Source organism: Suricata suricatta, chromosome 2 (genome assembly GCF_006229205.1).
Source record: "Suricata suricatta isolate VVHF042 chromosome 2, meerkat_22Aug2017_6uvM2_HiC, whole genome shotgun sequence".
In the NCBI taxonomy this organism is placed as follows: Eukaryota; Metazoa; Chordata; class Mammalia; order Carnivora; family Herpestidae; genus Suricata; species Suricata suricatta.
The window spans coordinates 160,591,694-160,604,907 of record NC_043701.1 but is presented as its reverse complement, the minus strand read 5'-3'; the positions used below and the strand labels follow the sequence as shown (position 1 = coordinate 160,604,907).

The 13,214-nt window shown below is 58.2% G+C and overlaps 2 protein-coding genes across 5 annotated transcripts in view; one reads left to right on the top strand and one right to left on the bottom strand.

The window, feature by feature from the left end:
• Positions 1–21: 21 nt before the first annotated feature.
• Positions 22–9,359, bottom strand: FBXL15 (F-box and leucine rich repeat protein 15). Of its 4 annotated transcripts, none has more exons than XM_029932467.1 (5): positions 9,343–9,359; positions 2,008–2,138; positions 1,682–1,835; positions 855–1,360; positions 22–358 (listed from the first exon to the last, which is right to left on the bottom strand). In XM_029932467.1, exons 2-5 carry the CDS (start codon positions 2,058–2,060, stop codon positions 169–171), a joined length of 903 nt encoding a protein of 300 aa, XP_029788327.1. In that variant the 5' UTR covers positions 2,061–2,138; positions 9,343–9,359; the 3' UTR covers positions 22–168. The 4 variants fall into 4 exon arrangements, with proteins under 4 accessions (XP_029788327.1, XP_029788324.1, XP_029788326.1 ...); XM_029932464.1 differs by lacking the exon at positions 9,343–9,359 and adding an exon at positions 3,393–3,461 and having other exon boundaries at positions 2,008–2,287; XM_029932466.1 differs by lacking the exon at positions 9,343–9,359 and adding an exon at positions 3,393–3,449.
• The window catches only part of PSD (pleckstrin and Sec7 domain containing), a 14,929-nt gene continuing 6,094 nt past the window's right edge, over positions 4,380–13,214 (top strand). The window contains exons 1-10 of the mRNA XM_029932459.1: positions 4,380–4,510; positions 5,768–6,504; positions 6,784–6,886; positions 7,375–7,735; positions 8,458–8,898; positions 10,122–10,316; positions 10,481–10,561; positions 10,771–10,883; positions 11,427–11,485; positions 11,592–11,681. Of these exons, the coding sequence (XP_029788319.1) occupies positions 5,851–6,504; positions 6,784–6,886; positions 7,375–7,735; positions 8,458–8,898; positions 10,122–10,316; positions 10,481–10,561; positions 10,771–10,883; positions 11,427–11,485; positions 11,592–11,681 (2,097 nt within the window). The 5' untranslated portion in view covers positions 4,380–4,510; positions 5,768–5,850. The remainder of the gene's footprint in view (positions 4,511–5,767; positions 6,505–6,783; positions 6,887–7,374; positions 7,736–8,457; positions 8,899–10,121; positions 10,317–10,480; positions 10,562–10,770; positions 10,884–11,426; positions 11,486–11,591; positions 11,682–13,214) is intronic.

Below are 13,214 nucleotides of genomic sequence, written 5' to 3'. Positions count from 1 at the left end.
AACACGCTAGCAGCGCCAGGCAAGAGGGGGTAAAAAGCTCTTTATTTGAAGCTCCAGGGTGGGGCAGGGCATCTGCCTCTAACCATAGGCCTCCACAGTCCAGTTTTCCCTACAGTTCATAGTCAGGCCCCTGCCACACAGTCCAGCTGTGACCCATCGGCAGGCAGGTCAGACCTGCAGGTTGACAAAAGGTGCAAAGCCAGCCATGTCCTGCAGGAGCACCAGGGCCTGATGCAGCGGCGGCTCCACGTCGATGTCCACGCCGCGCTTCCGCAAGCGGCTCAGGCTGGGCTCGGCCACATGGTGGCAGTGCCTCACCCGCAGCGAGCGCAACGCCGGGCAGTACTCGGCCAAAGTCCTGGAGGAGGAGCCGGGTGAGGCTGGGGGCCAGAGGCTGCCACGCCCACGGTGGGGGAGCCAGCAAAGCCCCTGCCTCCGTCAAACTTAGAGCATACTTTTTCCCTCCATAAACGAGGGAGGGGACCTGAATGGGGTCGTACACCAATGTCTCCAGTGAACCCGGGACTTCCTCCTATCTCTTAAAGGGGCAACCTGCTCCTCAGCTCCGCCCAGGATTTCAAGGCTTTCCTCTTGTTGAAGAGAAGCCAGAGAGAGCTTACTGTATGTGGCATCTGCTCATGCGTACATACTGGTTCCAAAAAGTTTTTTAAACTATGGGTTCTCTGGCCTAGGCAATCCTAGAGGTCTTTCCAGGTCTGAATGGGGGTGTCGTGGTAGCAGAAAAATCCAGAAACTACAGTTCTGCCTTTTGACAGCTGCAGCCCGCCCCTAACCCAAAGGCCCAGAGTGGGTGATTGCCCTCTTCCCATCCCACCGATCCCAGACCCAGGCACCTGACACCGTCGCTTCCGACGCGGAGGCAGCCGGTTAGATCTAGGTGCTCAAGTTCCGGGCAGTTCCGAGCCAACTCCTGGACGGCGGCGTCCCCCACATTGGCGTTGACTGCCAGCGAGAGGCTGCGAAGGCCTGCGCCTCGCCTCTGCGCCAGGTATACGATGGCCTCATCCTTGAGCTGACGGCAGGCGGTGAGGTCTAGCTCCTCAAGGGCCGGACAGCGGTCGGCGAGGCCGCGCAGCGCCAGACCGTCTACCCAGTCACAGTGCGCAAGGGAAAGGCGCTGCAGGCGGGGGCAGCCCTCCGCCAGCGCCCCCAGCGCGCGACGGCTCAGTTGCCCGCAGCCGGCTAGCGCCACGCTCCGCAGCTGCGGATTCCGCGTCAGCACCGGCACCAGATCCTCATCCGACAGCCATTCGTGACACGGTGCCAGTGCCAGCTCCTGCAGCCCCTCAGCGTCCCGCAGCAGCCAGGCTAGTGCGGCCCGCGGGATCTGCGGACCCACCTGCGGGCAGGGAGGCAACTCGACTTTCAGCTGGTCTCCGGGGCGGGGCGGGCGGGGCCTTTCCGCCCCTGAAGAGTTATTTCCTGGCAGCAACCCGCCTTCGGAGTTTGCCCCCTGACCTCCCAGGAGAGACCCCACGTGCCCTCTGAGTTGATACCCGGTACTCGTCCTTTAAGAGTACCTCCCGAAAGGTGGATCACTTCCCGGGCATTCCTGGATGCCCAGAGGGTCCGGAAGGGTAGACCTTTGGGCTGGGGGCTGGGCTAGAGGCGGGGAGGGGGCGGTACCCAGGAGGGGGCGGGGCTCTGTCCCCCGGCTCACCTGAGCGGCGTCGAAGCGGCGCAGGCCAGCCAGGTGCAGCTGCACTAGCGCCCGGAAGGCCCGGCTGACGCGTTGCAGCCGGAGCAGCTGGCGCAGCGGCACTCGGCTCAGGACGTGTGGGAGCAGCACGTCTTCCCAAGGCAGGTCCAGGAGCCTGCGGGTAAAGGGGCGTTGGCGGTGTCGTCCCCGGGCCGCTGTTACCTACGAGTCCGTCTCTGTTATGCTTCTGCGCCCCGGCTCCTAAGAGCGACCCCCAAACCCGACCCAGTTCAGCTCCTTTCCCCCAGGTCCTTCTTCCCTCTCTCGGCCCCTCCGGTGCTCGGTACCTGACGGCTCCGGGCTCTTGCTCCCCTCCGGACGGCTCCATCGGTGGCTCCATCGGCTGCCTATTGCGCGTGCGCAGTAATGTCCTCTCGCTTTGGCCTTGGAGCGGCCTCAGCGAACCCACCTCCTTGGGCTGTAGAGACAGACCGATTCAATCGAGTGCGGTCTCACAGAGGATCCTATCTGAAAGCGTTCCGGATGGATCTCGAAACTGAGGGCGGAGCTGACCGGTGGGGAAACATCAGACCTCGCCTTCTCGGCTACAGGGCTTGAGTCCTGAAGCTGGAGAATGAGATGGTGCTGCAGAGACTGGCTCTTTTTTCGTCTTGGGCCAGTGGCCGCCCCTGAATGAAGTGGTGATGGGAGGAGCATGCAAAGCCAAACGCAGAAGGGGCGGGGCCAAGACTGAGGTTCTGGGCCTACTCTCTGCCCTCGGGTCGTGCTTATCGACTTTGAAAAATGGGGAAAACTATCCAGGCTTTTACAGCCTCGTGCGTAGCAGGTGCCCAGTAATTTGTTGAATGAATTGAATGGGCGAAGCTAGACTTTTTCTTCCTTCATGAAACAAAATTGCCCAAACATCTCATTCCTGGTTAGTTGTGATGTACAGAGCTGTCCAGCCCCTTCCACTCCCAGACGATTTGGAAAAGATTTGCATCTTGAGGGGAGAGACGTAGGGGGCGCTAAAAAGAACTATTCCCAGCTGGGTCCCTTTCTTTTCCCCAGGAGGTATAGAGTCCTGAGAACAATGAGGGCACAGATCGGCTCACCAAGAGTACCGCTTCTGGGCTGACCTGGGCATTAAGTTATGGGATTTGGGACTGGGCCCGCCTTGGGGCAGTGATACCCCAAAACTCTAGGCTCAGACTCTGGGCCGCCCTCTCACAGCGTCCACAATTCCTGGTTCCAGGGTCCGCTCCGGGAAACCTCCGGAGTAGTGCTTTCTCCATCATCCATTGGTAGGGAGGGTATGAAGGACGCTGAGGGCTACTTCTGTCGCCGAGAGCTGCCCCCCAGAAGGGTTGTGCTCTCCGTGCAACCGTTTCACCTTCTGCGTAACGAAAACTGCCTCCCACCCATTATTTCATCAGGGTCGGGCACTTCTGCAAGGTGAGCAGGTCTGTGCTGTTACTCCATTTTAAGATGGAACCGAGGCCCTGGAGAGGACGCGCCTTGTCCAGGGTCAAGCGAGTCCGATAGAGAATTCAGGCATTCTAGTTTTCCCAGAATCCCTTACACACTCCCCCCTTCCACCCCACCCTCCACCCCGACGCAGCAAGAAGGGAGAAGCAAGCAGCGGGGAAGGACCAAAAAGAGTTAGCTTGGGTGAGGGACTTGTTTCCTCTTCCTCGGCCTGCTTGGGGAGGGGGTAGATGGGAGGACCGACCTGTACTAAGATAGAGCCTTGTAGGCGCGCACCACCTCGGGCCGCGCGCCTCCTCCTCCTCCCAGCTTTGTTCGCGCCTCTGCGCCTGCGCAGTGCGACAAATCTGGCGCTGTCCCCTTCAGCACCACGCGGAGCCCGCGCCGCCCCTCCCCGCGGTGAGCCCCGCGCGCCCCCGCCTCGCACGTCCTCGCGCCCCTTGACCGCCCGAACAGACCCTTTCTTCCTTCCGAGGTCACCACCTGTCTGCCATGGGGTTCCCAAGGAGAGCAGTTGCCATAGGAACTCTGGCGGAGCTTTCTTAAAATAGCTGGGCCCCTTTCTACCTTGGCCAAGGGCACAAGGGTTGCCTGTTCCTCACTTCCTCCACTCCAGGAGTCATCCTGTCTAACCTTTTACCCCCATATGCGCAGGACACCTAACTCAGGCAGCAAGGAAGTTCTTTCTGAAGTCTGACTAATATCCCTTTTGCTCATCCTGAGCGAGTGGTCAAGGGTTGGGTCTCCTGGGTCCGAGACGCCGAACCCCTTAGGGTTTGAGGCAGTGTTTCCTAGATCTCTTTTCCATAAATTGACGGTCTCCTGGATTTAGGGGGCGGGTCCGGTCTACACCCATACGGTGTGCTTGGCACGGCCGCGTGCTCGTGGGGGCGGGAGCGCGTGTGGCATGTAACAGGTCATGTGGCAACCTCCTAGGGACACGCGTGGGGTCTGGAGCGGGACACGCGTGTGCAGCTGGGTCCGGTGTGTGGCTCAGGGGGCGGTGGAGGAAAGGGACGGGGACAAGATTGGGGTGGGGCCCGTGAAGATCTTGCGAACTGTACCGGGCGTTCCATATATCCTCCCCCTCGTCAGGGGCGGGTCTCAGGTTGGCGGGAGAGCCCAGTGGGGACCTAGCGTCGAGAAGGGGGATCAGCCTCCGGGGCTTACGGCCCCGGGAGAGGGTGGGGGGGTGGGGGGGATTAGCTCTGCCGGAGCCGCGCGTAGGGGGGAGGGGGAGGGACTGAGAGGCAGGCGGGCCTGGAGCAAGCGGGAGCAAGCGGGAGCCGCGCTGCCTTCACAGCTGAGCTGGGCCCAGCCTCTTCTCTGCCTTTCCTCGGCCCCAGCTCCAGGCGAGCAGCGGTGAGTACTGAGGCAGCTCCAGTCGGAGCTGCACTGGGAATGTCCTGGGCGCCCCCTGAGCTTCAGAGACCTGCCTGGCAGGGTTGCTGCTCCTGACCTCTGCCCCTACCCTGCATTACCACCAGAGGCCCCTTTACCAGTTTAAGGGCTGGACAAGATCTGTCATTCCCTTGAGAGGAAGGAGTGAGAGGGGTCTGGTGCAGTCTTCCCACCCAGAGATAGGTGACTGGTCGGGGTTGGGGGAGAGGGTGTGTGTACCTGCTTAAGTATGTGTGTGAGCATACATCTGTATTTGTGTGTAACTGTGGCCAGTAGGTTTCTGTGAGTGTCTGATATGCCTGTGTCTGTGTGCATTGGAGAATGAGGCCCTGTGTGTATATTTGGGTATCTCTTTGTGTGTTCTTGTTTGATGACAGTGTGTGTGTAAAATAAGCATGTGCCTTTACATTACATGAATATTTGTTATGACTGTGAGAGTGTATGAGGGTGTGTCCTTGAGCAACGTGTGTGCCTGGGTCTGTGTTCGCTGGAGAGTGTTGCCTATGAATGTGTTTAACTGTGTGCTGGTATTATTTGTCTCCTGGTGTGTGTGTATGCGTGTGTGTGTATGTATGTGAGTGTGTGTACCTGGATGGAGAAAAAGAATGTCCCCTTCCCATTCAGCATGTATATATCAGGAGTAGGGGCCTCAGTTCAGGCCTTTCTCCTCCCCTTCACCCTACACCTTTAGTAGTCCTCACGGTCCCTATAGAACACTGCCCCCCATCTTCCTGCCTTTCCTTCTAGGAGGCCTGGGTTCTCTTTCACTAACTAAGGGGCTGCCATAAGAGACACTCTGGGGGACCCATGGCTGTATGATGGTTACGATTGGCTGATATTCCTGGCCCAGAGTGTGGGTACCAGCCTTCCCCAACCCCCCATCAGAAATACCTCCAAAATGCCACAGGGATTCTGAACTTACTCAACTTCTGAAATAACTTCTTTTCCCAGGGTGATGCTCAGGGCCCCCAGACAGAAGGAGAGGAGTCAGGGGCCTTTTAGGGGTATAATTCTTTTTTCCCCAGGCCTCCATGGAAGTAGCCCAAATAGGAGGCCTGATCACTTCCAGGGGTGGGATCAATGATGCTACTGTATTTCCAGGGTGGGCTAGGCCCCTGGCACTCAGATGGCCTATCCAGCTTTCCCCTCCCTATCTCTGCTCTCCTGCCCATCCACCTCCCCTGCAGCTTACTCCTGGCTTCCCTTCCTCTCTTGCAGGCCTGTCTGAAGAGCATGCTGCCCCCTCACTCCCCACCTGGCCTTGCCATCCCTGCCCCCCCAGCCTGACCCCCGGCCCCAGCATGGCCCAAGGTGCCATGCGCTTCTGCTCTGAGGGTGACTGTGCCATCTCCCCACCACGATGCCCACGCCGCTGGCTCCCCGAAGGCCCAGTGCCACAAAGCCCCCCGGCCAGCATGTATGGCAGCACAGGCTCCCTGCTACGGCGGGTGGCAGGGCCGGGTCCCCGAGGCCGGGAACTGGGACGTGTAACAGCTCCCTGTACACCCCTGCGTGGTCCCCCCTCACCCCGTATTGCTCCTCCACCCTGGTCCCCCTCTTCACCCACTGGGCAGCCCCCACCAGGGGCCCGGAGCTCTGTGGTCATATTCCGCTTTGTGGAGAAGGCCAGCGTGAGGCCAGTAAATGGGCTGCCTGCTCCTGGAGGCTTGAGTCGGAGCTGGGACTTGGGTGGGGTCTCTCCTCCCAGGCCCACCCCAGCCCTTGGGCCTGGCTCCAACCGGAAGTTGCGGCTAGAGGCATCCACATCAGATCCACTCCCAGCCAGAGGAGGCTCAGCTCTGCCTGGTAGCCAGGGCCTTATACATGGGCCACCAGCCCAACCTCAGGTTGGAGCAGATGGCCTTTACTCCTCTCTCCCCAATGGGCTGGGGGGACCCTCTGAGCACCTGGCCAAGCTATTCCCAGGACCTGCTGACACTGGACTCCTGAACCAGGTATGCGACCTCCCTTGGGCTCCCTAGAACCCCAGAGCCCCAGCAAAGGGGTAAGGCATGGCCCCTTGCAGTCCTGGGTCTGTCAGCTCTTCACTCCGAATTCTTCGATCTGTCCTAAATCTGTCTCTTTCTTGCCCTCTGTGTTTGTTCCTGTGTCTTGCACCTCTATATCTGTCCCTGTGCATTTTTCTTTCTGTGTTTCTGTCCCATGTTCTTGTGTCTTTGTATGTGTGGCTTTATCTCTGGATGGCTGTGTCTATCTCTCCCTTCTTGGCTTAGGGGGACACCTGGTCCTCCCCCCGGGAAGTCTCCTCTCATGCCCAGAGAATTGCTCGAGCCAAATGGGAATTCTTCTATGGCTCCCTGGATCCCCCAAGCTCAGGTAAGCTCCTGGACTGAGGCGAGGGGAATAGGGCAGGGCATTCTCCCCAGCAGGTGAGGCATGGTAGGGGGCCTTCCCTTAAACCTCCCCCAATCCTTTTTGGGCTCATTAGTTGGCTAATGCTTCTCCAGGCCTCAAACTTTCCATCTGTGTTATGATGGAGGGTTGGAGGATCACAGCTGGGTTGGGCAACTAGAGGGAGCTAGGTGGAGAGAGAGGATGAGAGGATATCAAGGGTCATTCTGTGGAGCAGAAAAGAAGCTGGTCTCCCACAGGCCCCTCAAAATTATTTGATAAGAACTTGATTTGAAATGAACTCCGCTGGCATGAGGAACAAGCTGAGTTCACAGCAGGAGGAATGGTGGCTAGACAGTGAAGGAACTTCCTGCCAATATGAGGTAGCGGGGAAGAGCTCCTTCCTAGAACAGAATCAGGACAGGGAGCTGACCAGGATAATCTCCTGACTGGGATGCCTATGCATACTGCAGGTGCTAAGCCCCCAGAGCAAGCCCCCCCATCTCCACCTGGGCTGGGCTCAGGGCAGGGCTCTGGGGTGGCTGTGGGGCGAGCAGCCAAGTACTCCGAGACGGACCTGGACACAGTGCCCCTGAGGTGCTACCGCGAGACTGACATCGATGAGGTGCTGGCTGAGCGGGAAGAGGCTGACTCGGCCATCGAGAGTCAGCCCAGCTCTGAGGGCCCACCTGGCACTGCCCGTGCACCTGCTCCACGTCCCAGCCCATGCCTTGGCCCTTGTCCCAGCCTGGGCAGTGGCGATGAGGATGAAGATGAGGCATGTGGGGAAGAGGATGTGGACGACGAGGTGTTTGAGGCCTCAGAGGGGGCCCGGTGAGTATGGGAGTGGGAGAGGACAGTGGCTTGCCCCTTTGAGCTGGCCTAGAGGCAGAGCTGGGGTCATAGGGGCTGGAATAGAGATGGGGGCTGGACTGGGAGGGTCAGGACCAAGCTAATGGTGCTGACAGGGCAATGCAGCAGGAGACTGGACAGAGGCCCGAGGTCTGGCAGAATGCTGAGGATGTGGGGAGTGTTGGCAAGAGCCCATAGAGCAGGGAGCAGTCAGGACAGAGGAGGAAAGGGGTTCTAGTGAAGAATGGGAGGTAGAGTGAGAGGCCAGGGTCCAGAATCCAGCCCGGGGCCACAGGAGCATCAATCCAGATCCTGGCTCCTGGCAGGAGAGTGGGGAGTGTGGGGGCTTTCCTCTCCGTCTCACACCCCACCGCAGCCCTGGAGCCTCATCTTCTCCTAAGATATTGCCAGAAATAGAAACAGGATGGCAGGAGGGGAGAGGATCAGGGAGAAGGAGGAGAGAGGGAGATTAGCAGGGAGGAAGAGAGGAGAGGGATTGGGTGTTGGGGATGGGTGAGCCTGGGGTGCCTCAGGGTCACTGAATAGCTTGGTGAACCTGTGGTGGGGACTCCCTACCCAGACTCCTTAGAGGGCTGGGGACCAATGAGAAGGAGATGATAATTCCCTCTACAAATTCAGTGAAATGCTACTACCTAAGAACTGCCCTCTGGGCCCCTGATCAGAAACTCTCCCTTCTCCTGCAGACCAGGCACCCGGATGCCTCACCCTGGGCCTCTCAAGTCACCTGTGCCCTTTCTACCTGGGACCAGCCCCTCGGCTGATGGGCCTGATTCATTCAGTTGTGTGTTTGAAGCCATCTTGGAGTCACACCGGGCCAAGGGCACCTCCTACACCAGCCTTGCCTCCCTGGAGGCCCTGGCCTCACCTGGCCCAACCCAGAGCCCCTTCTTCACCTTTGAGCTGCCTCCCCAACCCCCTGCCCCCCGGCCTGACCCACCCGCTCCTGCCCCACTTGCACCTCTTGAGCCAGATTCTGGTACCAGCTCTGCTGCTGATGGGCCTTGGACACAGAGAAGGGAGGAAGCGGAGGCAGAGGCTGGAACCAAGCAGGCCCCAGGGAAGGAACCCCCTAGTCCCTGCCACTCAGAGGACAGCTTTGGGCTGGGAGCAGCACCTCTGGGCAGGTGAGTGATTTCTTTGGTTCCTCAGACTTGAAACCCCTCCCCACTGCAGAGCCCCAGGAACAGCGGCTTTGAGGGAAAGAGCCTGAGTGCAAAGATATAGTTTATATTCCTGACCCCTGATAGAGTGGTTAGGGGATACCGATGTTTGTTTTTCCATTTGGAAGACTACTTCCTTCGGCTATGAGGGGGAGCCCATCCCCAAGGGACCCCTTTGGTCCTAGATCCAGTGACTTAAAGTGATTCAGGATTGAAGGGTCCCCAGAGAACACCTTCCTTTCTTTCCAGAAAGGCCCTTCCTTCCACAGGCAGAGCCTTTAACCTGCTTAAAATTCTTGTGACCTTATTGCTACCCAGCCTGGAGGCTTCTCCCAAAGATGCAACCACCAGCCTCACTCACTGCCTCCCTCCCATGTTGTCTCCCGTCTTTAGTAAGGAGCTTCTCACCCTTCTCCAGGAAGTCCTGTCACCAGTTTAACCTTTCTGCTCTCCGGCTGCCAGCTACCCTCTCAGTCATGGAAGCCATGGCAACAGGAGGGGGTGGCCAGGGAGACAGGGTTGCCTAGCAACCAGGAGTTTCCGGCCTCTGTCTCTGGGGTGACAGGTGGCTTTGCTAGTAGAGAGTAGAGCAGCTAGGATGGCGGGAAGGGAAGGGGAGGAGACAGGGGATGAATGGCGTGTACTCTGACCTCCAATCCCCTCTACCCCAGAGCCTGCTTCTTTGTGGGTAGAAGAAAAGGACTAAGGAGGAGGCTCCTCTCCCTAAAAGGCCAGAAGAAGAAAGACATAGGAGTGGGAAGGTGTCCCTGCTGCCCTCAAATCATTGTTTGACCCTCCACTCTTCCTCTCTAGCAGCCTTTCTATCCTACTGTTACTCATATTCTCAGAGATAGAGGACTATGTTCTGACTAAGGCCAGTGTGATGATGGGGAAACTATGCCTAAGAGCAAACCTAAGACCTAAGGGCTTTGGGGAAGCAGTAAAAATTCCCATCTCAGAAAGATGGATGTTGGTTAAATTTGATGCAGGACTTCTGCAGAGAGATGGTAAGGATGGAATTGGCTGATGGAGGGAACCCGTACAGTGTCCTTCTCTGGAGAAAAGACAAATTCCTTCCCTGTGTCCCAATCCCCCCCTCCCTGTCTTCCGGGTTTGGAGGCTGAGGAAGGATCTGGATGGCCCCAGGGAGACTGCCCCGTCTCTGAGCTGGTGTTCTACCCTGGCAGTGAACCACCGCTGAGCCAGCTGGTGTCTGACTCGGACTCAGAGCTGGACAGCACAGAGCGGCTGGCCCTGGGAAGCACAGACACCTTGTCCAATGGGCAGAAAGCAGACCTGGAGGCTGCGCAGCGCCTAGCTAAGAGGCTATACCGACTCGATGGCTTCAGAAAGGCTGATGTGGCCCGGCACCTGGGCAAGAAGTAAAGCCACTGGCTGGGATTGATAATGGGGGGAGATAGGAGGAGTCCGGTGGGCAGCACTTCCACTCCCCCTCTATCTAATGCCCCCAGGTCTCTCAGTAACCCCATCTGGCCCCTTGACCCTTTCCCTTGAGACTCCACCTGTCTATCTGCCCTGACTATAGCAATGACTTCAGCAAACTTGTGGCTGGCGAGTACCTCAAGTTCTTTGTCTTCACGGGCATGACTTTGGACCAAGCTCTCAGGTGGGTGTTAAGCCCTTTGAAGGCAGGCCCCCCTCTCCAGGCCTGCTTTGCAGCACCTCAGTTGTGCCTTCTCTGAGCACCTGTGCCTCCTGCCCTAGGCTGCCCCAATGTCATCCTTCCCAGGCTGGCAAGGCATGGCTAAAAGGTGGGGCTGCCTGGTTAGGGGACCCTGGGTAGTGGTGACATGCTCCCTCTTTCCCCCTCCCCAGGGTGTTTCTGAAGGAGCTGGCCTTAATGGGTGAGACCCAGGAACGGGAGCGTGTGCTGGCCCACTTCTCCCAGAGATACTTCCAGTGCAATCCAGGAGCCCTGTCCTCAGAGGGTGAGGAAGCCAGGGGTCAGGGCTTTTCCAGCTGGTCACTGAGGCAGTTGAGCACAGTGTGTGCACATAGGAGCATGAGTGTGTATGCAGGAGTGAATGCACGCACAGGCTTGCAGGCACGTGGCTATGTGGATGTGGAACTGGGCATGTGGGCAAGCATTGCTAGGTTCTAGTGTGTGTTGTGAAAAGCCAGGTGTTAGATATGTTTGCATGCCATTGTTCACATATATGTGCAAGACAGTGCTTGCTTGGCTTGAGTGTGGATTCTGTTTGGCTGCACTGGTCTGCGAAACTGTGAGGGGCCCACTGGCTTTTGTGTAGTGCATACTCACAGAAGCGGTTAAGTGTTGGCGAAGATGTCTCTTTTAGGGATCTGCTGGAAGAGTGAGGTCTTTGGCTGGAGGGGTTTGCTATGGGATTCAGGACTTACAAAAGTGTGATTGTGGGCCAGAAGGGGCTGGGGCTGAACTGCAAGGCTGGGGAAGACAGCTGTGGGAAGAGTCCCTGGGAGGTGGCTGAGGAGGAATGTCAACTTTCCCCTAGACGGTGCGCACACGCTGACCTGCGCCCTCATGCTACTCAACACTGATCTCCACGGCCACGTGAGTGACAGGCTGGCGGGAGGGAGCCCACAAAAACAGACTGCCTTGAGACTTAAAGGCCTGGGAGCCCAAGGTCCCCCTCACAGGCCTCTGTGCCCTCCTTTAGAACATTGGGAAGCGCATGACCTGCGGAGATTTCATCGGAAATCTGGAGGGCCTCAATGAAGGAGGAGACTTCCCCAGGGAGCTGCTCAAGGTGGGGGCGGGGGGAGGGGGCGAAGGGGGCGGGGTAGGGTACAGGTTGCTGGGAGGTAGAGATTGGGGACCAGTCGGGCAGCTGGAGGTTGGAAACTCCTGCTGCTGGAGCCTAGGCTCCCGTGACTCAGCTTGGGGACCGCCCCCTCCCCCAACCCTAACACGCAGGCTACCCCGGAACATGCGCACTCGCGTGCAGTCTAGGCCGCTCAGCGGGGGAGGGGAGACAGCTCTCGAAATCCTGTGATCCGTCGGCCTTGGACAGTGCATTTGCTTACTTCGGTGCCCCTCCTCCAGTGTTCACTGAGGACCGGAGGTGTCCTAGGACGGGCAGGCGCACTGCTTCCCTCCTCCTCCACCCCCTGCCCCAGGGTGTATGACCACAAAGGCACTTCTGGTACTGTTGCACTGCAGGGACCCGAAGGTAGAGGGGGCCAAGAGGGACAAAGGCTTTTCCAAGGTCTTGAATCCAGTTACCTCCAAGCTGACTCCCTTGTTGCCAGGCCCTGCGCCCAGGCGCCAGCACTTGAGGGGTTAGTTACACAAGGGCTAGTATGCATGGGGGGAGGAGAGGGCGTCCAAGTCCCTTGGGTTCACTCATTTCCTTATTCCAGTCGTTTTTACCCAGAGATGCCTGGACCTATTTGGAACTCCTATGGTGGGCAAAGGGGCTCTGGGTCATCACATACATATGACTGTACAGGAGTGTCCTTGGGCATGTCTGTGAGCTTGGGGTGTGTTGGGCTTCTGAGTTTTGGAATTTATTTGGGGGTGTCCATTGTAAGTTTGGGGTGTCAAAGAGTTGGGGTATGTGTTTGAGTTGTATATACGTATATATGCTTTAGGGTGTTGGTAAATCTGGGTATGTTTGTGTTTACGATCTAGAGAGTGTGTCTGAGTTGGGGTGTAGATTGGATGTTTCTGTGTATTAGGGTGTACATCTACAAATTGGCTGGCTGATTTATGACATGTATCCATGACCTGGGGTTGTTTCTGATTTAAAGACGAAATTTTGAGGTGTGCATCTGCATTTGTAGTGTCTGTGAGTTGGGGTGAGTGTGAATTGGTGCATGTGGTTATTGGGGTGTGTATCTGTAAATTGGGGTTCGTGCACATGAGTGGGGGTATAGCTTCGAGCATCTGAGCTGTCTTGGGTTGGACGAGTTGGATGAGGCTGGTACGATTCCAGGGCTGCCTCGGTCCTGCGCCGCCCCTATTGCGTGGCCTCTCCTGGCGAGGCGGGTGGGGGTGGGGGTGCGAGAGGACGAGTTCCTACCTGTACAGCCCCTCCCGCCCCTGGTCCCCCAACCCTGACCAGCCAGGAGGGAGCTGCAAATCCTACAATGTCAGCCCGCCTTTGCAGCAGCAGGCCTAGGGACTCCCGGCGCCATCCTCAGCATCCCCAGAGCCGCCCACCCTCTGGTGCTTGCCGGGGCTGGCCCCCGAGGCCCCGCCCCCGTGGCTGCGCGCTGCGCCGCGGGGCCCCTGCGCGGTGGGACGCCTCCATTTTGCGCCGTCCCCGCCCCCAGCCCTC

Coding starts and splice junctions, on each gene's coding strand:
- FBXL15 (XM_029932467.1), bottom strand. CDS start 2,060: ATGGAGCCACCGATGGAGCCGTCCGGAGGGGAGCAAGAGCCCGGAGCC. Junction 1,361..1,681: donor GCCGCTTCGACGCCGCTCAG/GTGAGCCGGGGG, acceptor CCCTGCCCGCAG/GTGGGTCCGCAGATCCCGCG. Junction 359..854: donor GTCGGAAGCGACGGTGTCAG/GTGCCTGGGTCT, acceptor CTCCTCCTCCAG/GACTTTGGCCGAGTACTGCC.